Source organism: Trachypithecus francoisi, unplaced genomic scaffold (assembly GCF_009764315.1).
Source record: "Trachypithecus francoisi isolate TF-2019V2 unplaced genomic scaffold, Tfra_2.0 Lachesis_group2, whole genome shotgun sequence".
In the NCBI taxonomy this organism is placed as follows: Eukaryota; Metazoa; Chordata; class Mammalia; order Primates; family Cercopithecidae; genus Trachypithecus; species Trachypithecus francoisi.
The window spans coordinates 77,964,800-77,991,179 of NW_022681465.1; the positions used below are offsets into that span (position 1 = coordinate 77,964,800).

At 41.2% G+C, this 26,380-nt stretch overlaps 1 protein-coding gene across 6 annotated transcripts in view; it reads right to left on the minus strand.

The window, feature by feature from the left end:
* Positions 1-7,782: 7,782 nt before the first annotated feature.
* CCL28 (C-C motif chemokine ligand 28) overlaps positions 7,783-26,380 on the minus strand; it is a 32,138-nt gene continuing 13,540 nt past the window's right edge. The window contains exons 1-4 of one of the 6 annotated variants that reach the window (XM_033179507.1): positions 24,025-24,133; positions 19,868-19,918; positions 17,315-17,441; positions 7,783-10,413 (exon numbers count right to left, since the gene is read on the minus strand). In XM_033179507.1, the coding sequence (XP_033035398.1) occupies positions 10,221-10,413; positions 17,315-17,364 (243 nt within the window). In that variant the 5' untranslated portion in view covers positions 17,365-17,441; positions 19,868-19,918; positions 24,025-24,133 and the 3' untranslated portion in view covers positions 7,783-10,220. Of the gene's footprint in view, positions 10,414-12,309; positions 12,408-17,314; positions 17,442-19,867; positions 19,919-24,024; positions 24,389-26,380 lie in introns of those variants that run through there. The other 5 variants (XM_033179506.1, XM_033179508.1, XM_033179505.1 and 2 more) reach the window with 5 other exon arrangements.

The window sequence follows — 26,380 nt, forward strand, 5'->3', positions numbered from 1 at the left end:
TAACGAATACATAAATGTATTCAGTGCCTCCTCCATGCTATTCTCCTACTACTTTCTCATACATCATATCGCTTAATCTCTCAACAGTCTTATGAGGTCATGACTATGCATATCAATGCACAGATAATCTGTTTTCTCTTAGTGGTTGGCATGATATACCCAGGAATGGAGCAATATTGCAGACATCTAAATTTTATTACTCCTGCTTCTTCTAATATCTTTACCTGTTTATATACTCAAGAAGTTATGGCACCTGGGTTAATAATAAGACAGCTGCCAATGTATTGTGTCCTAGATCAGTCAAATGGATCAGGACCTCCCTTCTCCTTCTGAGTTATGTTGCACTGGGTCACTGGGCCACTGGGCTAAGCACCTTCTTGAGAAGGTCTGATTTTCCATTCATAGAATATGAATCCCATGTCCTCTGGATGTATTCCAGAGTTCTTTTTCTCTCTTCCTTTGTCTGTCTTTCTCTCTCTTTTTTTTTTTTTTTTTTTTTTTTTGAGACAGAGTCTCACTTTGTTGCTCATGCTGGAGTGCAGTGGCATGACCTTGGCTTACTGCAAACTCTGACTCCTGGGTTCAAGTGATTCTCTTGCCTCAGCCTTCTGAGTAGCTGGGATTACGGGCACCTGCCACCACAACCAGCTAATTTTTGTATTTTTAGTAGAGATGGGGTTTCACCACGTTGGCCAGGCTGGTCTCAAACTCTTGCCTCAATTGATCTGCCCCCTTTGGCCTCCCAAAATGCTGGAATTACAGGAGTGAGCCACCATGCCCAGCTTCTTTCTTTCTTTTCTCCTTCTCCTTTTTCTTATTCTGCTTAAGTTGTCAAAGTTTAATATACATAGAGGAACATATAAGTTACAGCCTGATAAATTTAGTCATATAACTACATCTATATCAAGCAACAGAACATTACTAGCACCCCCAAGTGCCCATCTCTTCCCTCCTTTTAGTCACTGCCCTCTCCCCAGAGTAACCATTATCTTAACCAACAGCATAGCTTAGTTTCACCTGCTTTTGTACTTTATAGAAACATGTGGAATGGATGATTCCAGCCTCCAAAATTGTCCCCAGTGATCCTTGACTTCTGGTGTTCATGCCATTGTGTAGTCCCCACCCACATGGTATCAGATTTGGTCTGTATAACCTACAGAGACAGGATGAATCACTTCCAATGCTAGGTCATAAAAACACTGAGGCTTTCTCCCTGTTCTGTCTCTTGGATCACTTTCTCTGAGGGATTCAGATGCTGTGTTGTGAGAATACTCAGACAGCTCATGGAGAGATCCACATGAGGCCTCCTTCTAACAACATGTGAGTGAGCCATCTGAGAAGGGAATCCTCCAGCCCCAGTCAAGCCTTCAGATGCCTGCTGCCTCTGTGGACATTGTGACTGCAACTTCATGAGAGATCCTGAGCCAAAACCATCCAGCTGAGCCACTCCCAAATTCCTTATCCACAGACACTATGAGATAATAAATATGTGTTGTTTTAAGTCACTAAGTTTTGGGGTAACTTGTTATACGTTAATGGATAACTATCTCAGTCAATTTATATTATAAAGGAATAGCTGAAGCTGAGTAATTTATAAAGAAAAGAGGTTTAGTTGGCTCACCATTCTGCAGGCTGTACAAGAGCACAAGCATCTGCTTCTGTTGAGGATTTCAGGCTGCTTCCACTCATGGTGGAGGGTAAAGGAGAGCCAGTATGTGCAGATCACATGGTAAGAGAGGAAGCAAGAGAGTGGGGGAGGTGCCAGGCTCTTTTTTTAACAACCTGCTTTCCAGATTAGTAGTAGCGTGGGAACTTATTCAGTACCACAAGGATGGCACAAGCCATTCATGAAGGATCTGCCCTAATGATTCAAACACCTCCCACTGGGCCCCTCTTCCAATATTGGGGATCTAATTGCAATATGAGCTTTGGGGGACAAACATAGCTAACTGTAGCAATAACTAATATTGGCTCATTTGTATCTGGTCTTGTTCTATAATCATTATGCTTGTGAGATACATCTGTATTGTTTCATGAGTCCTTGAAGATGACTCATATCCTTTAGATGTCCTTTCTCATTAACACAAATATTATATTCTTTTTGTTTTGTTTGTTTGTTTGCTTGAGACAGAGTCTTGCTTTGACACCCAGGCTAGAGTGCAGTGGGGCAATCTCAGCTCACTGCAAATTCTGCCTCCCAGGTTCAAGAGATTCTCCTGCTTCAGTCTCCCGAGTAGTAGGGATTACAGGTGTGTGCTACCATGCCCAGCTAATTTTTATATTTTCAGTAGAGACAGGGTTTCTCCATGTTGGTCAGGTTGGTCTCAAACTCCTGGCCTTAACTGATTCACCCAACTTGGCCTCCCAAAATGCTAGGATTACAAGGGTGAGTCACCATGCCCAGCCAAATGTTATATTCACTATATGCATAAAATATTTTGAGTTTATCCGTTCTATTGTTAATGGACACTTAGGTAGTTTCCAGTTTGGGGGCTGCTATGAACATTCTTTTTTTTTTTTTTTTTAGAGCTGTTATCTGACTTTATTTTATTTTTATTTTATTTTTTGAGACAGTCTGTTGCCCACGCTGGAGTGCAGTGGTGTGATCTTTCCTCACTGCAAACTCAGCCTCCCAGATACAAGTGATTCTCCTACTTCAGCCTCCTGAGAAGCTGGGATTACAGGTGCACTCACCAACATGCCCAGCTAATTTTTATATTTTTAGCAGAGATGGAGTTTCACCATGTTGGCCAGGCTGGTCTTGAAATCCTGACCTCAGGTGATCCACCCACCTTGGCCTCCCACAGTGCTGAGATTACAGGTGTGAGCCACCATGCCCAGCCTGAACATTCTTATACATGTGTTTTGGCGAACATATTCACTTAACTAGATATTATTAATACCCACATGTGGAATTTCTGGGTCATAGCACAGGTATATGACGAGATAGTGATAGACAGTTCTCCAAAATGATTTTATTAATTTGCACCTCCTCTCACGCATATAAAAGTTCTAGTTGCTTCACATCCTTGCTAACACTTGATTTTTTATTTTTTTATTTTTTTATTTTTTTTGGTGAGATGATGTCTCATTCTTTTGCCCAGGTTGGAGTGCAGTGGTACAATCTCAGCTCACTGCAACCTCCGCTTCCCTGGTTCAAGCAATTCTCCTGCCTCAGCCTCCCGAGTAGCTGGGATTACAGGCATGTGCCACCACGCTCGGCTAATTCTGTATTTTTAGTAGAGATGGGGTTTCTCCATGTTAGTCAGGCTGGTCTTGAACTCCCAACCTCAAGTGATCCACCTGCCTCGGCCTCCCAGAGTGCTGAGATAACAGGCATGAGCCACCACGCCCAGACTAACACTTGATATTTTTATTTTTTAAATTTTAGCCCTTCTGATTGATCCAGGATAACTCTCCAAATAAAGAATCAACAGGGCATCACTTCTTTTCTTCATCTTTTATAATCTCCAAGGCCACTGTGTTCCCACATTCTTTCCACAAAACTGACTTTTCTCACAGATTGTTCCATTTGTCTTCACTGTGGCCTGCGTTTAGCAAAGTTGGGCTTCCAGAAGCCATTTCTCCTGTCCTACCTACTGTGCAAAGAAGGTTTTTTAACTCACTGATGCATATAATTATAGCCTGGGAGAAAAATGAGCAGAAATAGAGATAAGTCTGTCTTACAGACAGACTGAGGGCATGAAAAGTCTGATATTAGGAACAGCTTGGAAACACTAGAGCCCAGTCACACTGGCTTAATTTAACATAGTTTCCTAGGCCAGGTCTTGGCAGAATTTAACCCTCAGTAGCCTTCTCGTTTTTCAGTAGAAGTTGGTCATCTCAAGAGTGCATCACTGCTCTGTGGTGTTTTGTTTTCATTGTAATTGAGCAAATAAGATGTCACTTGCGTACATATATTTATCAATAAATATTTACTGAGGTCCTACTATGTGCTAGACCTTGGATGAAGAAAGGAGATGCTGTACTGTTTTGATAAGTTTATATAGAGGTAGAATGGCAAGAATATATAGAGGCTTCAATATGCCAGTTAATCAATTATCTATCAGGAATAGTGAGGAAGAGCGTAAGCATGGCATTAGGATGGAATGAACTCGGAGTCACCCACATTTACCAGAGGGAAACAATGATTTTATCACTGTAAAAGAAATGTGCTAGAATTGTCAAAAGAACATTGAATTAGCTATGTAATTGTGAAACATATGTCATAGTTCTATTTATTCTGTGATAGTATAAAAATTCTAGGCCACGTGCAGTGGCTCACGCCTGTAATCCCAGCACTTTGGGAGGCCCAGGTGGGCAGATCACGAGGTCAGAAGTTCAAGACCAGCCTGACCAACATGGTGAAACCCCATCTCTACTAAAAATACAAAAATTAGCCGGGTGTGGTGGTGCAAGCCTGTAATCCCAGCTACTCAGGAAGCTGAGGCAGGAGAATCGCTTGAACCTAGGAGGTGAAGGTTGCAGTGAGCTGAGATGGAGCCACTGCAATACAGCCTGGGTGAAAGAGTGAGACTCTGTCCCCCCCAAAAAAAAAAATTCAGATCTCACAGGGATGCGTACTAATACCACATTTAGGTCATCTTTGTCCTCTTTCTCTCATTCTCTAGTTATGCTACATAGAATGAGTGAATGAAGCATTTTAGATTGTCTGCTAGCCATCCCAATTTGGATTGAAATAGTGAAGTTTAATGGCATTATCCAGAAAATCCATTTTCTACAAAATGGAAGATCTTTTTCTTTTCTTTTTTTTTTTGGAGATGGAGCTTTGCTCTTGTTGCCCAGGTTGGAGTGCAATGGTGCGATCTTGGCTCACTGCAACCTCCGCCTCCTGGGTTCAAGTGATTCTCCTGCCTCAGCCTCCCGAGTAGCTGGGATTACAGGTGCCTGCCACCACGCCCAGCTAATTTTTTGTATTTTTAGTAGAGAAGGTATTTCACCATGTTGTCCAGGCTGGTCTCAAACTTCTGACCTCATGATCCACCCACCTCAGTCTCCCAAAGTGCTGGGATTACAGGCATGAGCCACTGTGCACGGCCAATAGGCTTCTTATTAAAAGGAGTAAAAACTCATCTACCAACCCAAGGTAGCCACAAACAGAAGCACCCATCAGAAACAGAAAGAAAGCTTAAAAAAAAAAAAAATGCCATTGTTAACTGATAGAAAAAGTCATTGCCTACTTTTAGGGATCTGGAGACAGACATTTTGCACTCATTTTGAAGGGCACAGCCCTCCCCAGCAATGCAGTTGACATGAATGCTGTTACTTAAAAATCTTAGAACTATAAACAGCTTCAAATGCACAAGTGGTCATCTCAAGATTTCGAGTGATTGATAAAGGCAAGAATAGTAGGCTATATGAAGAACTTGGGGCCGGGGATGGTGGCTCATGCCTGTAATCCCAGCACTTTGGGAGGCTGAGGCGGGCGGACCCCATCTCTACCAAAAATATAAAAAATTAGCCGGGTGTGGTGCTGTGTGCCTGTAATCCCAACTACTTGGGAGGCTGAGGCAGGAGAATCGCTTGAGCCTGGGAAGCGGAAGTTGTGGTGAGCCGAGATTGTGCCATTGCACTCCAGCCTGGGCAACAAGAGTGAAACTCTTTCTCAAAAAATTGAAAGGGCTCCTGTGATTAAGTCACTATCACATGGATAATTTCCCTATGTTAAGGTCAACTGATTTGTGATCTTAATTACATGTGGAAAATACCTTCACTGCAGCACCTAGATTGGTGCTTGGGAGGTATGTCTATACCAGGGCAGAAAATTTAGGGGTCATCTCAGGATTTTTCCGACTACATTGGTTTTCAATTTTGAAATCTACCTTAGATTCTAGACCAGTTGTTTTCAACTAGGGTTAGAGGAGATTTTTATACTCCTCCCCAGGGGACATTTGGCGATATCTTGAGACATTTTTGGATGTCATCTGGTGGGTAGAGGCCAGAGATACTACTAACCCACCTACAGTATATGGGAGAACCCCCTACAACAAAGAATTGTCAGCTCAAGATGTCAGTAGTGCCAGGATTGTGAAACCCTGCCCTAAACAAAACAGGAAAGACAATTATTACAGTGCAGAGTTAGAATTATCAACATCAGTCATGTAAATGTAAAAGTATAGCTGATGTGACACAAGATGAAACATAGGAGGATAGTGTCATAACACCAAGAGGTTCATATACTCACTGTATAGTAACAGACTGATACATTGAGACAGCAGAGTTTGCAGCAGAGAGTTTAATGATTACATGGTGCTGAGTCATGAGGTAGGAGAAGATTCTTAAATCTCTGAAGAGTTCTGGGCTGGGGTTTTTAAGAAGATCATGGAAGGCAAGGGGCTGGAAAATTTGGGTCACTGATTGGTCAGGGTAAGGGAGATTAAATCATTAGGATATGGAAATCGCATTCTTTGATGATTTAGCTCCTGGTAGGTCCTTCAGACCAGCTGACATCAGTAGTTTCATCAGCATGTAGGACCCGAAAGAATGTCTCAAAGGGAAAACTTAACATTTCATAATGTTCAAGCTGTTATCTATAGAGCAGTTAAGGGGAACCATAATCTTGTAACAGACTCCACGTAATTCTGAAGCAATAGCCAAACAACTATGAGGAAGGGGTCAGCGAGCAAACTGACCTAATGATTAATGCTGAATGTGCTGCAAGCTTGGATTATTTATGTGTTTCTCACCCTCTCTTCTTCCCTGATTTATTTTATAAAGTTTATAGGAACAGTTTCAATGGGAGGAAAAGGAAAGGAGTATGGAGTATTATGTACATCTTACATAAAGACTAATACATAAGCCAGGCGTAGTGGCTCGTGCCTGTGATCCCAGCACTTTGGGAGACCAAGGCAGATGGATCACTTGAGATCAGAAGTTTGAGACCAGCCCAGCCAACATGGTGAAACCCTGCCTGTAACAAAAAATACTAAAACTAGCCAGGCGTACTGACACACATCTGTAATCCCAGCTACTCGGGAGGCTGAGGCACAAGAATCCCTTGAACCTGTGAGGCAAAGGTTGGAGTGTACTGAGATCGTGCCACTGCCCTCCAGCCTGTGTGACAGAGTGAGATTCTGTATCAAAAAAAAAAGAAAAAAGAAAAAAGTATTTAAAAAAGACTAATAAATGGAAGACAAGTATATTATTGAAAGTTACAGAGATAAACAAAAATAATTGTAATGAAACATCAAGCACTAGGATGAGGAGAAAAAAGGGAAGAGATAAGCAAAGAAATGATACTTTAAGCATTTCATTTGAAATCACAGAAGTAACCATTAGAACTTAAACTTTTAAAAGGATTAAGAAAGCCAGGTGAAGTGGCTCATGCCTGTAATCCTAGCACTTTGGGATGGTGAGATAGGAGGATTGCTTGAGCCCAGGAGTTCAAGACCAGCCTGGGCAACATAGTGAGACCCTGTCTCTACAGAAAATAATAATTTAAAAAAATAGCCAGACATGGTGGCACATGCCTGTAGACCCAAGCTACTAGGCAGGCTGAGGTAAAAGGATTGCTTGAACTCAAGAGGTCAAGATTGTAATAAGCCCAGATTGCTCCACTGCACTCCAGCCTGGGCAAAAGAGCAAGACCCTGTCTCAGAAAAAAGGATTACAAGATGTTGCCTCAAGAATAGGCCTAGGAATAGGGAGGATAGGCTGGGAGGATGTTATTTTTATTATAAATTCTGCTGTACTTTTGATTTTTTTAATCACACACCTATATGACTTCAATAAAAATGTAACTTTTCAAAAAGAAAACTTAAAGGATTAACCAGGTGATTTACTCATGATATAGTAACAGTATTCACTCTTAGTACAATAATAGTGCATAGTACAGTAACAGAGATAATGTTTTACTAAGCACATGCAATAACCTGTAAAATGTAATTTCTTTAAGAATCTGGTTTTGGCTGGGCGCGGTGGCTCACGCCTGTTATCCCAGCACTTTGGGAGGTCGAGGTGGGTGGATCACGAGGTCAGGAGATTGAGACCATCCTGGCCAACATGGTGAAACCCTGTCTCTACTAAAATACCCAGGACACCTGCCACCTGAAAAAGTGGCTCCTGCTTTCTATTGGCTTTTTGTGAACACTGGGCTCTTACCTATCTCAAAGCCTCTATGGACAAAAAAGAGGCCAAAAGAGGAATGGCACAATGGTATCAACTCAAACGTGTGAGCCGGGCGCAGTGGCTCATGCCTGTAATTCCAGCACTTTGGCAGGCAGAGTTGGGTGGATCACTTGAGGTCAGGAGTTTGAGATCAGCCCGGCCAACATGGGGAAACCCCGTCTCTGCTAAAAATACATAAATCAAAGGGGTGTGGTGGCTGGGCGCCTGTAATACCAGATACTTGGGAGGCTGAGGCAAGAGAATCACTTGAACCTGGGAGGTGGAGGTTGCAATGAGCTGAGATTGTGCCACTGCACTCCAGCCTGGGCAACAGAGTGATATTGTGTCTCAAAAACAAACAAACAAACAAACACAACAAAAACGTGTAAGAAGGGTGGGAGAGGAGCTAAAAGATGCAGACTCCTTGTTTAGGCAGAGCGTAAAATCACCACACAGAGGACCGAACTCTGGGCCCCTAACTAGTGCTGCTCCAAGAACTGACTGCGGGAGGCAAAATGTTCTGGGCAGCAAGGCAGGCTTTTTGTTCTTTTCAATATGAGAAAATTTCAATTCAAACAATGGCAGCTACTCAAACTAGATGTTTTGAAGTTATATTTAGTTTAAACTTTTCTATTTAGAAAAAAACCCTAATATTTATGAACTCTATATGACAAAAATAAGTATACAAATTCACATAGGAAATTCTTACCAAAAACATTAAACCTGAATTTGATTATAAGAAAATAACTAGGCCAGGCACTGTGGCTCACACCTATAATCCCAGTACTTTGGGAGGCTAAGGTGGGAGGATCGCTTGAGCCCAGAAGGTTGAGACCAACCTGGGCAACACAGTGAGACCCTGTCTCTACAAAAAATAAACAAAATTAGCCAGGTGTGGTGGGTATGCACCTAGTTCCAGACACTCAGGAGGCTGAGGTGGGAGGATTGCTTGAGCCCCAGAGGTTGAGGCTTTAGTGAGCTAAAATCAAAATTGTGCCACTGCACTCCAGCCTGGAAGACACAGCAAGACCCTCTCTCAACAAAATGATATTAAAAATTTTTTTAAAAGGCAGAGGAATTTTCTTAGATTGAAAGACATTAAAGAAAAATAACAATTATTTGCAGTATGTATGTCAGCCTTGATTGTTTACTGGATTGAAAAAAAACTACAAAAAATGCTCTCTAAATAGTTGGGAAAATTTGAATACGGAATATATGAGATGAAATTGTTAATTTTTTAGGTATAAAACTGACAATGTGATTAGGTAGAAACATGTCTTTATTTTAGAGTACATCAAGTTATAACACCAAAAAGAAACTAGGGGTGAAGTGCCATGATGTTTGCAACTTATTTTCAAATGGTTTAGCAAACAAGGTATATTTTAAAAGTTATAATATTTTATATAGAAACACATACAAAGAGAGGAGAGAGAAAGCAAATGTGACACAATATTAACAACAATTAATCTAGGTGAAAGATATATAGATGTTCATTGTACCATTCTTTTAACTTCTCTGTAAGTTTGGAAAACTATAATTAAAAAGTTGGGAGAAGTTATATCTTCTCTTTTTTAAGCTCCTCTTAAAATATTGTATGACGATAAGCACTATTATTATTTTTATTATTTTTAGAGACAGGGTCTCATTCTGTCATCCAGGCTGCTCACTGCAACCTCAAACTCTCCCAGACTCAAGTGATCCTCCCACCTCAGCCTCCCATGTGGCTGGGATCATAGGCAAGTACTACCATGCCAGGCTAATTGTTTTTTTGTTTGTAGAAATGAGGTCTTGCTATGTTGCCCAGGCTGGTCTCAAACTCCGGGACTCAAGTGATCCTCCTGCCTCAGCATCCCGAAGTGCTGGGATTACAGCTGTGAACTACCGTACCCAACCAGCATTATCTTTTCATTTCATCTTCCAGTTGAGTATATTATTGGCTACATTTGCATACCATGCAATTGTTCATTTTTTAAAAAACAATATTTTGTTTTGTTCTGTTGTCTACAATAAGGAGAATTCAGATGATAAACTTACAACCAATCATGGCCAAGTCCACTTGAGGAATTGTCTCTGTAGATTCATTTGTAGACTCTCTAATAAGGAGTTTTATGGCCATACGTTTCGTGTTTCCCCTGATGTGCCCTGTTACTGTTCCTCTTGCTGTGGTGTCTCTTCCTGTGGCAAACGTTTCCTTTACCATTTTTCTTGGCTGCTTGCACTTTCATCCACTGCTTAACAGTATGGTTGTGCGGGCTAACACAGATTCTTCTGCGCTTGATATGAAGGCTGTTAGAAAGGGAAGCAAAAGAAAGTCACTGATAGAAAATATATATAAATAACCACTAAATGACTTACCTGCAGCTCCCACTTTGGGACACTGTATTCCTAGAGACTAAATTCAGACTAAATTTCTGAATTCAGTGTAGAAATGAAGTGAATTCTAAAGCTGAGCACCACAAGGTTCAATTTTGACTTCACAAGCACTGCTGCCTGTGGGTCCTCAGATATCAGCAGAGAGTATTAAAAGAAAGAGAAGGAGAAGAAGGAATTGGATGAGGAGCAGGAGGAGAAAAGAAACGAGAAAAAAGAGGAAGAAGAAAGGAGGAAAAGAGACAATAAAAACCAAGTGAAAACATTATCTTCCTTGACTTCAAGCTTCACCCAACAAAACCAATTCATCCTCACAGCCCATCTCAAACACATCCTTAAGGTTTGTTTGAGGTTTTTCTGATCCATAAGGATTTGTAGATTCTCTCAGTTAGATGCTGTCCTTTTTCCCCTCTGATTCTCAATGATAGTTACTTACCTCTTTTCTGGCACTTAGTTTATGCTGTCTTTTATCTGAATACTCATCTCATCTCTCCTACTGGAGATAAGTTCCTTGAAGGAGGAATAGTCTAGAAGTTTCTTGAAAAGGCCTTATTCAAAACTTTAATTTAAAACTTAAATTAACAAAACAAAACTAAGATATTCTAGGCATTCATTAACATTTTAATATGATATAGATCTATGACACAGTTCAGAATGTGCTTTCATTTTCATTTTTCTTTTTTTTTTTTGGTTAGATGGAGTTTCGCTCTTGTCACCCAGGTTGGAGTGCAATGGTGTGATCTCGGCTCACTGCAACTTCTGCCTCCTGGGTTCAGGTGATTCTTCTGCCCCAGCCTCCCGAGTAGCTGGGATTACAGGTGTGCACCACCACACCTGGATAATTTTTGTATTATTAGTAGAGACATGGTTTTACCATGTTGGCCAGGCTGGTCTTGAACTCCTGAACTCAGGTGATCCACTCACCTCAGCCCCCAAAGTGCTGGAATTACAGGCATGACCACTGTGCCTGGCTCATTTTCATTTTTCTATATGAAGTTCTCACAGTGGGCTGGGAGAATGCTAGGGCAGCATGCACAGTTTCTGGTAACTAGAAGAATTTTTTGTTGAAAAAGATATTGGTGACTTCTAATTTCCCCACAAGGGGTCATCAGCTCTTACCAAATGTCACAAATCCTGCTGCCTCTACATATACAGTATTTCTGTGTCCAGATAAATTGAAACTCCTGACCCTGTTCTTCAGGGAAAAAACAGAGGTGGAGTAGAGAGTAGGCTGCTATTTTTCTAGATGACCTAAGTTGAATCATTATCAGCTAATGTAGGGACTCCTGAAATGGGAGAAAAGTGGGGAGAATGGGGGGAAAGTAACAATGAACTTTAACATAATAAAGCCACCATGTGGGGAATATTAATTTGAAAGAAGTGGAGCATCTTAATAAGAGAACAATATATTCGCTATGTGTATTAGATAGAGAGTCTTCAAAAAAAAAAAAAAACCATCTAATTCTCACTATGGTCAGTTGGTTTGCTATCACAGGAGAAAACGTGGCTGTACCACTGCTGCATAGGAAACAAAAACAAACAAACAAACAAAAAACTGGCATTGAAGCTCCTACCCTTTCCAAAGGACTAAAACTCTTGCTTCTCCCTGTGATGTCAGAAAGAAACTGAGTAGATAAAGACTTCAGTGACATGCAGGCCAGGCACAGTAGCTCACGCCTATAATCCCAACACTTTGGGAGGCTGAGGCAGGCAGATCACCTGAGGTCGGGTGATCGAGACCAGCCTGGCCAACATAGTGAAACCCTGTCTCTACTAAAAATACAAAAATTAGCTGGGCATGGTTGCATGCACCTGTAATTCCAGCTACTTGGGAGGCTGAGGTAAGAGAATTGTTTGAACCTGGGAGAAGGAGGTTGCAGTGAGCCAAGATTGTGCCACTGTACTCCAGCCTGGGCAACAAGAGGGAAACTCTGTTTCAAAAAAAAAAAAAAAAAAGAAAAGATTTCAGTGACATGCAGATAAGCCCATAAGTTACACAGGAAAGAGCTAGGATTCAAGTCCATTATGAAAATAAGAGAGATGGCACTCAGGGAGGGGCATTGGCACCGGGGCTGAAGGAGAGAACCAGATGGAAGAGATACAGACAGAGGATTCACAGAGGTGGAGGACCATAGGAAAACACGCAACAACTAGCATGTGGGCTTTTTCAAAGACTTGCTGGTGATGCAAGCTCCCAGTGTAATTCAACCAGGAAAAAAAATCAGCTACCAGAACACAGCTCCCAAATCTGAGATCCTATGATGTTTTAGAATCCTAAAGTTTAAAAACTTCTTAAATCTCTACTTGGATCCCATGTATTTTCCAACAGGATAGAAAGAGATGAAGTAATGTTGGAAAGGGGGCTGGCCTATTCCACATTCCTTCCCCTACTCGCAATTCCATAGTATTCTGATGGGCACCAATCCCCACCTTCCCAATGGTGAGTTTGTAGGTGGAGAGTTTTGACTGTAAGAAGTCATGAGGCCAATCCCTGATTTTGTTTTTTTATTAACCCACAGGAGGATAGCTGGAGATAGTCTGATGGATGTAAAGGGGTGGCCCTGCCATAGAGATTATACCTTTAATATCCCCTAAACTTTATTTCTTTACCCATTCCTCGAAACACAACAACGCCTCACAACCACATCTGAAAAACTACTCAAGCCTTCCAGATAATTCTATTTAAAAACCTCACATTTTCTCACAACAGAAAATATCTGTTTGATTAAGAATCCTCTGACCTCTGCCCAACATAAACAACTCTTTTTTTTTGAGACGGAGTCTTGCTCTGTCACCCAGGCTGGAGTGCAGTGGCCCGATCTTGGCTCACTGCAAGCTCTGCCTCCCGGGTTCACGCCATTCTCCTGCCTCAGCCTCCCGAGTAGCTGGGACTATGGGTGCCCGCCATCACACCCAGCTAATTTTTTTGTATTTTTAGTAGAGATGGGGTTTCACCGTGTTAGCCAGGATGGTCTCGATCTCCTGACCTCATGATCCGCCCGCCTTGGCCTCCCAAAGTGCTGGGATTACAGGTGTAAGCCACCGCACCTGGCCATGATAAACAACTTTTTACTGTATTTATGTTCGGAAACATCCAGAAGCTCATTAATGAAGTCACTGTAGAGGAGTTTGAACAAGAAAACTGCTGTCTCAGGCATCAAAAACTACAATGACCATTTATAAGGTATAAAACAAAGGACCTATTTCTAGGCAGAAAAGAAAAAAAGCCTAATAAGTTTACTATACGTTGATTTATATTAATTAATTGTTATTAGTAATACATGCTACTTGGGAATTATATTTCCAGTGTTAGCAATGCTTTCTGCATCTTTTTTTTTTTTTTTTTTTTTGAGACGGAGTCTGGCTCTGTCGCCCAGGCTGGAGTGCAGTGGCCGGATCTCGGCTCACTGCAAGCTCCGCCTCCCGGGTTTACACCATTCTCCTGCCTCAGCCTCCCGAGTAGCTGGGACTACAGGCGCCCGCCACCTCGCCCGGCTAGTTTTTCTGCATTTTTCAGTAGAGACGGGGTTTCACCGTGTTCGCCAGGATGGTCTGGATCTCCTGACCTCGTGATCCGCCCGTCTCGGCCTCCCAAAGTGCTGGGATTACAGGCTTGAGCCACCGCGCCCGGCCGCTTTCTGCATCTTAAACACTTTCTCAAATCTTAAAGTCTTTATACCCAGTCAGGGTTAAGGGACTACATTTTAGGTAAGTAAAGACATGCTCCATACTAAACTAATCTGAAAACAAGAGAATCTTTATCTATTTATGTTGAACATCAGGAAACACAACAGAGAGGATCTGTAATTTATGGTTAAAAAATATTACAGAGTTTAATTTTATTTGAGATTAGGTCATAGCAACTCTGTATTTTTTAGCTTTCTTAGCACAGAGGTCAATTTACAAATTATGCTTGAATAAAGTAAATATTTTTGGATCCAAGTGATTGGCTTCCTAGTACCTCTTTAATTAAAATTGAGTCCTTTTTAAAATGAAGACTTATGTTTCTGATTATATTTTGCCTTATCACAGCAAAACATCATTTCTGTTCCTATGCCTTTCAGATCTCTGACACCTGCTTATCCCAAAGAAACATCCCTGAAAATCCTGTTACCAATAGCTTCCCTGGATAACCTCCAGAATCTGTCATATACACCCACAGAAACTTGCTCTGTTTTTTTTTTTTCCAAGCCTTTCTGGGAGTCCTATTGGAGCCCTTACAAGCTTCAAACTTCAAGTCTGAGGTGATATATGCCAATGAGGTGGAAGGAATTGAGAGGAGCTGAAAATTTGGAATTTCTCAGAGCAACTGGAGCAGGTTCAGACAGATTTAGTGCAGCTGTGTCCACTCAACACAAATATCCAGCTGTTTCTAACCACCTAAAGCATTGTCTATCCATGCATTGTCTATGAACTTTTTACTCTCCAACTATTATCAACAGTATTCTTTAAGATTAAATAAAAGACTGGTAGAATCTCGGCCAGACATATACCAAGGAGTTTTTCAAAGAAGTTGGGAACTTGGAGCACGCCTCAGAATCCTCACTGGTATGTAGTCCCTGGAGTACCACAGGTGATGCTGGTTCCCAATGACTAAACCACCTGAGCCAATGGAGCCAGGTGGTGGCTTGAACTGAGATGCTGAAGAAATTATCAGTCTTCTCCGTTCTCCCACAAAGACACTCATGCTTAATGCAAGTTTGGATCAAGAATTGTTTCCTCCCCTACATCTGACCCTGAGTGTGATCTTTAAACTTTATTCGATCTCAGAACCGTTGAGAATCTTACAAAACCTATGGACCTTCTACAAATGCTCACAGGTTCATACACAAAAATTTCAGGAAGTTCACAGCCCCTAACCTGTTTTAAGTCTATCAACAGACATCTTACAAACTCTTCCTCTGAACTTTTAAGAACCCTTATCTTGGAGCAGTTTTTCCTCAAAATTGAATAATGGATAAATCCCTCTGGCCGGGCGCGGTGGCTCAAGCCTGTAATCCCAGCACTTTGGGAGGCCGAGACGGGCGGATCACGAGGTCAGGAGATCCAGACCATCCTGGCGAACACGGTGAAACCCTGTCTCTACTAAAAAATACAAAAAACTAGCTGGGCGAGGTGGCGGCGCCTGTAGTCCCAGCTACTCGGGAGGCTGAGACAGGAGAATGGCGTGAACTCGGGAGGCGGAGCTTGCCGTGAGCTGAGATCCGGCCACAGCACTCCAGCCTGGGTGACAGAGCCAGACTCCGTCTCAAAAAAAAAAAAAAAAAAAAAAAAAAATCCCTCTGAAAGGAGGTAAAATATATTTCAAGTTCCAGAGATCTTAAATCATTAAGATGATCTGCAGAACCCAGCTGGATAAAGAGTCCCCTGGAGACTCTAGGCAGACAGAACCCATTTTGTCACCACTGCATCCCCAGCATATAGAACAGTGCTTGGCGCATAATCATTAATTCATTAATATTTGTTGAATTCACTGAAAGAATAAGGTTTCTGAGTGACTTGGGAACTCAGGCATAAGCAATGGGTTTATTTATAGCCCAAAGAAAGGAGCACCAAATGACTCACTAGCATCACCTGGAGCCACAAATGGTGTTAAAACTGGCATGCCAGGGAGATGCCTGATACTCAGATGCAGTAGAGTTTGGAGAGGGCATTTTATGGTTAGTCTCACCACTGCTTTAGAATGACACTGGAGGTATACAGTGTTCTGAACTAAGAGACCTGGGTTCACATCCCGTTTCTGCAATTCATGAGCTGTACACAAGTGAACCATGTAACCTAAGTCACAGCTTTCTCCTGTGTGTGATCAGGAGATCATTTATGCTTTTCTCACAGCATTGTTGTCAGAATCTAGATTTACTAAATACCAATGCAGTTCAGATGTTGGAGCCTCCATAGAGATGTTAAGTACATATACAAACAAAGCTTTTAATAACTGAGCCGGGGCAGGGCTGGGAGGTTTCATCATGAGCCAACACCACAGAATCAAAAGCAGAGATTGGATTGGCATTTGTGATTGGATTGCATATAGCACTGTGACAGGTATAGATATTTACATGCTTCTTTTTGAACCTTTTCTTCTGTTTTTGCCTTTTTGTTGTGGTGGTGGTTTTTTGAGACAGGATTTAACTCTGTCACCCAGGTTGGGGTGCAGTGCTATGATCACGGCTCACTGCAGCCTCAAACTGGGCTCAATGATCTTCCCATCTTAGCCTCCCAAGTAGCTGGGTCTGCAGGTGCATGCCACCACGCCTGGCTAGTTTTACAGTTTTTTGTAGAGATGAGGTCTTGCCATGTTGCCCAGGCTGGTCTTGAACACCTGGTCTCAAGCGACACCCCTGCCTTGGCCTCCCAAAGTGCTAGGATAACAGGCATAAGCCACCACACACGGCCTACCTTTTTGAACCTTATAATATGCTCCTGATGAATTCAGAAAGTAGAAATGATAGCAACCCATATACTGGAAAAGGTTAAAAGCCATGAAATATAACAGAGTCATCTTTTATTTGGGGTTTTGTTTTGCTTAGGAAAGTCATGAACACTTTTTGGTGACTGGGGGAATTTAGTGCTAACCACAGCACTACAGGGTGGAAGTAGATGGTGCACTGGTATGGGGCTCAGGACATCTTTGGACAGAGAGACTATGAATTTACTCCAGGGAGCCTGGGGCCTAACGGACAGAATATTTACTCTTCCCTCCCTTGTTTGGATGACTGTTTGTATGTTGTAACCAAGCAAAGCCTTTCCAACCTATTATTCGATGGTCAAGGAAATAATCACTGTGCAGGTTTAGACCTCCTGGCTGAAGAGCACTCACATGACAGCAGCCAAGTCACAATCCCCATCAGCTCTCTGGATGCGACACATATTCACTCTTTCTAGAAGCCTTCTGGAAATGTGATGTGAAACCTCCGTGCAACAGCTGGAGGCAATGGGAAGTATGGCTAAAAGAAGAAAAGAAAGAAAATGTTAAATCTTAACAGTTTATAGAACACTGGCATGGTTCTCATTTTAAAGATTTCAGAGAAACAGAATGTTAATCCACACAAACAAGGGGCAAACATGACTTTGTGAATATAGACTTGGGGCAGGACATGTCCCCACTTTCTGGAATTTAAGCTATATTTGTGAAAGAGAAAATGTAAATTTAGGCAAAGACACAAAACAAGTGAAAGAGATGAAAAGAATTACAGACAAGGATTCTAGTGGTACTGCAAACTGATCAAAGATGAAAGGAGTTAGGTCTGCACAGTGTTTCATGCATTTTGGAACTGGAAAAGCATCATTTGTTCAGCAAACATTTATTGATTGCCCATTCTGTGACAGGCCCTGAGCTCTACATTCAAAGTTGAAATAAACAAGGCATAATCTGTCCTTGTGATGCTTAGTAGTGCAGTGGGAGGCAGGCCATAAACAAATAATCCCAACACAGTAAAATAAGTGTTAAAGAGTTATGTTAAAAGTGTTATGGGATTACACATGAAAAAAGCCAGATTTAAAAGGCCATACTGTATGATTCCCTTTATATGAAAGATCCAGAATGGGCAAATCCATAAAGACAGAAAGTAGATTGATTAGTGGTTGCCAGGGGCTGGGGGGCTAAGGGATGGAGAGGGACGAATGAAAGGAGGGGACAGGGAGTGACTGCTAACAGGTACAAGATCTCTTTTTGGAGTGATGGAAATGTGCTGAAATTAGATATTGGTAATCGCACAGTTCTGTGAATATATTGAAGACCACGGATTTTTTACTTTAAAATGGAGAATTTTATGGTGTGTGAATACCAGTTGTTCCTACATTTATTAATGCATTTATTTCCTAAAACTAATTGCTTCTTTTTTTAGCTATGCTGTGCTGCCTAAGTCAAACTCTTAATATCCTGAACAAGGTATTGGGTTTATCCACGTATCCACCCATTCATTCATTCACCCATCTCACTATATGCGAATCACTATGCTAGACCCTGAAGGTAGAAAGATGAAGAGTTACTAGCCTCAAAGATTAGTTGTGACCCAAGCAACTCTAATAGGAAACGTACTTTCAGAAGCATGGTAGCAATTAAGAATCACAAGAAAATCTGTGTATTTAGGAATTTGAGTTATCTGAGTGCTGATATGAATTCAGTCTTAAGCCCGAAGAGTACCGGGGACCTATACATATACTTAGTAAAATGGATTGCATTTCTCAAATATTAATATAAACATAGGATGGGCTCAGCAGGAGATCACTTGATCTAAGTCAGATTAACATAAAAAGGCAAGAAGCAGGCCAGCATTTATTACATGTTAGTAGGTGCAACGAGTGCCCTCCAGAGGAAGCAGAAAATATAAGAGGCCAGGAAACAACTTTGGAGAGAACACGGGAAGTTAGGCAATGGAGAATGTAAACTGGGTAGTTCCGAATAGGGCAACTGTAAAATTCTGTTAGGTAACATCGCCCCCTAGAGGTTCCCTCCTGCAGCCTCCTGTCAGAATATTTCCATTTTTAAAAAGCCATCAGCTACTTCCATTTATTTCAATTATGACTCCAGAATTTCCATATAGGAGAGATTGTGGTGTGTCAGTTAGGCTGAAAAAGATGATTATGTGGCATTTCTTCAGCATTTACATAGTTTTGTTCAGATGATACTGAACAATGGTTGTTGGAGAGGTTGTTGGGGAGGCAAGCTGATAAGAGATCAGGGAGGCCAAAACCTGTCTGCAAAGACCACCTTGGTCAGGAATATAATGGAAAATAATCAGTTTATGTTCCAGAATTGGAGTTCACACAAACAGAAACCTGTATGATGGAGAAGGGGTTCCCCTGAAGAGAAATATGTGACTATTACTGAAAATAAGAGAAGTCTTGCAGAGTGGGCTTGATAAAGCAACAGAGTCCAGAGGTATGAACGATCAAGGATCGGAGGTATGCTGCAAGACTTTGCCTGATCCACCCCCAACTGCCTCCCTAACCCCTCCTAGAGGTGTTCCCTTTGCTTTGGGAAGGACAAAGTCCAGCAGATCCACCTGGGAATTTCTCTGAAAAGTGATTTGTGAGATCAGCAGATGTGTTGCCCAGCTGGCCTGAGAAGCAGGCACTGAGGTTAGCTCTCTGGAGGAAGTGGGGAACCACCAGTGGGTTTCAAATGGATCCAGAGCAGCTGCCCAACAGAGGAACCACAAAACTGGGAGTAAGGTTTCTGATTATGCAAGGGATCATCCCTCCTACAGTATCAGACCAACTTCCCCCAGACTCTTAGAGGGAAAGTACCCCTCTCCAGGACCCACTTTGAGAATTGTCAAGAATATTTGGATTAAGAAATCCTGCAGCAACTTTGTAATTACTGCCAGGCAAGAAAGTGGGGACCCGGAACATCACAATTTCTACTCACCAGCCAGTGAAGCCCAGAGTATAGGAGTTCCATGGGTAGCATCTGATGTGTCTATGCAGTGAATTGAAATCAGTATTTAAATCATACTTGAATCAGTTTGCTCTGGCACTTTTGAGATTGTATCAACTTTTGCTCCATTAAAAATAATGGTGTGCTTCTGTAGAGTGTGTGTGAAAGAAAGTAGGGGGAAAATATTTCTAACAAAAGAGAAAATGTGGCAAGGGCTATGTGATAAACAGAATGATATCTGGAACACTAAAAGGCAGAAGCAATAAATTATAACATAGAGACTTAGGTTCATCTTTATCAAGGTGGTGGCATTTGAGCTGAAAACTTGAAAATGGATAGAATATGAATAGGGCAGTAAATATAGAGGAGACAGTGGGTGTAAAGATACAAATGTGGAAAAAGGCAGATTCATGCCAATTTGATTGGAATATAGAATTTATGAATGTAAGTTGTAGGAGGATGACATGAAAAGCATTTTGAGACCAGACAGCTTTATATTTTATACCAATAACATAAGTTCAGTAACCTTTTTCTATGGAAACTTTAAAAATCAAGACATGATAATTCACCTAAACTAATACTTCTGTGGAAATGTAGATATGAATAAATAAATGATGATTTTACTACTATTCTCCTTTCCTTGTGAAACATTTCAACACAGAGGAACTACCAAGAATAATAAAAACACCTATATACTCATCACCCAAATGTTATTAATGTTAAATATTTTCCATATTTGCCTTCAGTCTTATTTTTAAGTAACTGTTTCCAGTACTTTACTGTAACAAGCAAGGCTACAACAAACGTCCTAATGATAACAGACATTTATTGAGTTCTTACTCTGTGCCAGGCACTAGTGTAACTGCCATGTGTGAATTAATTTATATAATCTACACAGCAACTATATATAGAAGGAAGTATATTAATCACCATTTTATAAATGGGTAATAACATAGAGAAAAACTATATAACTTCCCCGAGATCAAAGGACCAAGAAATAAATGGTGGGGCTGGAATTTGAATATGCATTCTGGCACTTTTTAGACCTTTTGGTTACACTTTATTTATTTATTTATTTTATTACAACTAAGATCTGAAAAATATTGTCTTCCCATTCATAAATATGGAATTATCTCTCTAGCTACTCAGATTTTCCTGGTCCTCCAAGATCTTTACGAAAAAAGTGATACGTAAGTCATGCTGCTATAAAGACACATGCACACATATGTTTATTGTGGCACTATTCACAATAGCAAAGACTTGGAATCAACCCAAATGTCCATGACAGACTGGATTAAGAAAATGTGGCATATGTACACCATGGAATACTATGCAGCCATAAAAAAGGATGAGTTCGTGTCCTTTGTAGGGACATGGATACAGCTGGAAACCATCATTCTCAGCAAACTATCGCAAGAACAGAAAACCAAATACCGCATGTTCTCACTCATAGGTGGGAATTGAACAATGAGATCACTTGGACACAGGAAGGGGATCATCACACACCGGGTCCTATTGTGGGGAAGGCGGGGGGAAGGATAGCATTAGGAGATATACCTAATGTAAATGACGAGTTAATGGGTGCAGCACACCAACATGGCACATGTACACATATGTAACAAACCTGCACGTTGTGTACATTGTACCCTAGAACTTAGAGTATAATTTAAAAAAAAAAAAGTCTTAGGACACAGAGGTCAGTGAAAACCTTAACTGGTGGGAATGGAGAGAAAACAAACTGAGATAGCATTTTAGAAGACATAAGTTAAAAAAAGAAAAGTTTGATGAACTGTCTACTGAAACATGTAATTTTTCCCATAACAGACAGTAAATTATAACTGAAAATTGTAAAAAAAAAAAAAAAAAAAAGAAAAAAATGATAAGATAATGTTGTATATCTTAGATCTATATTTAGGTACCTTTTAAATTTTGTTGTATTGTGAATGAGCTTTTTAAAAATACTTTTTTCTAATTAGTTAATTTTTATGTATAAGAATTCTATTGATTATTTAATGTTGCTCCAGCAACCTTGCTGAATTTTTTTATTTGTAATAGTTTGGAATAGATACTCCAGTTTTATAGTAAATCATCATTTTTATCTCTTTCTTTCTCAGTTCCTGTGTGTAGGAAATAAAGGTTTTTTCTCTTTTAAAATCTGTTACTTTGCTAAATGCCTAGAACAGTGCCTAGCCCATTGAAAGTTCAACACATAATTTTAAATTGCTGTGGTGGATCAATCTATTTTCTTCCTTGCCCTCCTGGGATAAACCATACATATTCATAACATATTACTTTTTATATCTTGTATAAGATTTCCTATTTATTAATATTTTTGCACCTCTGTTCAAAAATTCATCTATACTTTTACACCCTGCTACCATCCTTCCATGTTTTGAGTATTAAGGGTATGTTAATCTCAACAATGCATTGGGTAGTCTTCTCTGTTCTTCCATCCTTTGAAAGAGTTTGTATAAGATAAAGATTTTTGGTTCTTCCAATTTTTGGTAAAACTTCAAAAACTAGGCCTGGTGTCTGAGGAAAGATAAAGTTTAAGTTGGATTTGTTAGTGTCTTATTTGTGTGTGTGTGTGTGTAAATAAATATATATATATTTACATATATTTATTATTTTTCCAAGAAATTGTTCATTTTATCCACAATTTCTACTTTATTCTCACAAAATTTCATAGCTTTATCTTACTGTATTTGCAGTCATGACTCTTTTTTTAAATTCTTAGTGTTTGAAGAGAAGTTTCCTGTACAAAGTAGCAGTTTAAAAGTTTGAGCCAGGTGTGGTGGCTCATACCTATAATCCCACTACTTTGGGAGACTGAGGTGGGAGGATTGCTTGAGGCCAGGAGTTCAGGACCAGCCTGGGCAAAATAGTGAGACCCTGTCTCTACAAAAAATTTAAAAGATTAGCCAGGCATTGTGGCCCACCTACTGGGAGGCTAAGGCAGGGGGATCGCTTGAGCCCAGGAGTTGGAGGCTTTGATCCGCCACTGCGTTACAGGAAAGGGGTCCCCATCCACACCCCAAGAGAGGGTTATTGGATCTCGCGCAAGAAAGAATTTAGGGCAACTCCGCCGTCCAAAGTGAAGGCAAGTTTATTAAGAAAGCAAAGGAATAAAAGAATGGCTACTTCACAGAGCAGCCCTGAGGGCGACTGGTTGCTCATTTGTATGGTTATTTCTTGATTATATGCTAAATAAGGAGTGGACTACTCATGTCCTCCCCCTCTTTTTTTTTTTTTGAGAGGGAGTCTCCTCTGTCGCCCAGGCTGGAGTGCAGAGGCACGATCTCTGCTCACTGCAAGCTCTGCCTCCTGGCTCAGCCTCCCCAGTAGCTGGGACTACAGACCCCCACCAGCACACCTGGCTAATTTTTTTTGTATTTTTAGTAGAGATAGGGTTTGTGTTAACCAGGATGGTCTCATCTCCTGACCTCGTGATCCGCCCGCCTCGGCCTCCCAAAGTGCTGGGATTACAGGCGTGAGCCACCCCGCCCGGCCCGTGTCTCCCCTTTTTAGACCATAGGGTAACCTCTTGACGTTGCCATGGCATTTGTAAACTGTCATGGCGCTGATGGGAGTGTAGTAGTGGGAGCGACCAGAAGTTACTCTTAGGGCCATTTTGGTTTTGGTAGGATTAGGTGACTTCTTCACTGCAACCTGTTTTATTAGCAAGGTCTTTTATGACCTGTATTTTTTGCTGACCTATCTCATCCTGTGACTTAGATGGGAAGGCAGCTTAGTAGGTTTCAGCCTCATTTTACTTAGCTCCTATTTTAAGATGTAGTTGCTCTGGTTCACCCGCCTCTGACAATTGCATTGCAGCCTGGGCGACAGAGACCTTGTCTCTAATAATAAATACATGTTTGGATCTAAATAATAATATGTATTTATAAACTTACAAGTGTAAGTTGCTTAGAAACAAAGCATTCAACTCATGAGTTAAAGAGGAAACCACAAAATCTTATTCTGAAAAATAGTGAAAGTACTATTTATTATAATGGGTGGGATACAGTTAAATTTAGCCCTAAATGCATTTATTTAAAACACATATACGGAAAAAACGTGTGTTCAACTAAAAACCCGGAAAAGGAAAATCAGAAGAAACAAAGCACGAGAAAACAAAAGAAAAGCACGACGTTACGGCGCTTTGCGGCTGTCGCGCTATTGGTATCCGTAGTCGTGGCTGCTGCGGACCAGGAGACTGAAGTGGAAAACCGCGGGCGGTAGCGGAAGCCGAGACCAAGGAAGAGAGCGGGAAGTGCAGAGTGACAGCAACAAGAAACTGGTGGCGCGGGACGTCGTTTACCTGGGCGACGTCCAGCTGCTCTTCCGGCCTCTGCGCGTGCGCAACCTGGTTGGCGCCCCTGACCTGGTGAGCAGGTTTCTTTAAGGCCGTGGAAGGTTCCTACCGGCGCGGGGAGAGGACGGGACGTGAAGGAGCTGCTGAAGTATAGCCAGTACTACGCGAAGGGTAGGGTGGAGTCCCAGGCATTGCTTGACGGCCGGACGCCGAGACGCCCACGTCTCCCGCAAGAGCACGCCTGGACCCAGGGGAGCCGGCTGGGGCGCCCAGGACCAGGCCTGGCCTACCGCCGGCTGCCCTTCACAGAGCTGCAGGAGAAATCTAGTTGTATTGTGCACGCATTCCCTTAACCCTTACTAGTGTTTTTTTTGATTGATCAGTTTTTGATGCGGGTATATTAAAATCTCACAGTTACTGGGATTGTGCCTTTTTTTTTTTTTTTTTTTTTTCCTTCTTGCAATTCTGTCTACTTTTCTGATACAACACTTGGGGTTATGTTTTTAGACGCCTAAGTACCTTGCTGGTCCACAGCCAGGATTAGAATGAGGCAGGAGCCTCAGGTGCAGAATTTAAGGAACCGCCGAAAGAACTCCGTAATGAAGATGAGCAATATTTGGATGCAATATTTTTCAAAATAAAAATTAATGCAAAAAAGTTATGATTAGTAAAATGCTGCAATTTTAAATAAAAACAACATCTGACTGCATTTTCACGACTCGATCACCTCTCTTGCCTCACAGGAGTCTGGGCCCTAGAGATAGCTTTTCGGTGAAGTTTTTTATCTTTCGGTAAGATTCCTCTGTTTCTACTGTAGCTTTTTGCTTAAATAGTATTTTTCTGTTATTGACATTGCTACACTAATCTTTTGGTTTGTATTCATTTATTCTATCTTTTTTGCGTTTTTAAATCCTTTTTCTTTGCTTTTTATTCTTTCTGTTGGAAAGGTATTTTCTGTATTTCCTTTATTAATATTTTTCTACTAAAAATTTAGGCTGAGTTGAGTCAAGAAAAATCTCCCTTGGGAAAATGTCTGCAGTATCTAGTACTGACATGTTTCTTTTTGAATCGTATAAGTGTGTTATTTTACTAAGGAAAGTGATAGTCATGTCAGTAAAATTCTAGAAGCATTTATAGAGTGCTGCCTACATTGTATCAGTCTTTGTAACAGACAGCGAGTATATAAGAATTAATAAGTCATAGTACCTGCTCTCAGGGCGCCTACAATTAGCAGACTTTTTTTTTCTTTTTTTCCTTCACATGGGATCTTGCTCTGTCACCCAAGCCCCAGTGCTAGAGTGCAGTGATACAAACACAGCTGACTGCAGCCTTCACCTCCTGGGCTCAAGTGATCCTCTTGCCTCAGCCTCCCATGTAGCTGGGACCACCGGTGCACACCACCATGCCCGGCTAATTTCTTTATTTTTTTGTAGAGATGGAGTCTCACTTTATGCCCAGGCTGAGCAGACATTTTTCTAACATTGTCTCATTGGACATCTCTGCTGCATTTAACACTTGCCCATTCCTTCCTTGAAAATTTCCATATTCTTAGTTACTAGTCTCTTCTAATTTTCTGAATAATGAGAAACTATGGCCAGGCGCGGTGGCTCACGCCTGTAATCCCAGCACTTTGGGAGGCTGAGGCAGGTGGATCACAAGATGAGAAGTTCAAGACCAGCCTGGCCAAGATGGTGAAACCCCATCTGTACTAAAAATACAAAAAATTAGCCGGGCATGGTAGCAGATACCTGTAATCCCAGCTACTTAGGAGGCTGAGGCAGCGAATTGCTTGAACCCGGGAGGTGGAGGTTGCAGTGAGTCAAGATTGTGCCACTGCACTCCAGCCTGGGTCACAGAGCGAGACTCCATCTCATTTAAAAAAAAACAAAACAGAAATTACTTTCTCTGCTTCTTGAATGCGTCCTCCTTTGCCCTTTCCTCAATAGTTAGCATTCTCAAAATTCCATCCCTAACCTACTGCTCTTTTCTTTCCACATCTCATGTTTAAAATTTTTACTATGTCGGTAACTTCAAAATGTGTTTTTTACCTCTACCCAAATATTCTGATGTATATCCACCTGCTATTGAACATACACTTGGATATCCCACAGGCACCCCAAACTCAACAGAGCCCCAACTGAAGACATCATCTCCTGCCACTTTAAATCTACTTCTGTTTTCCTTTTCTCATC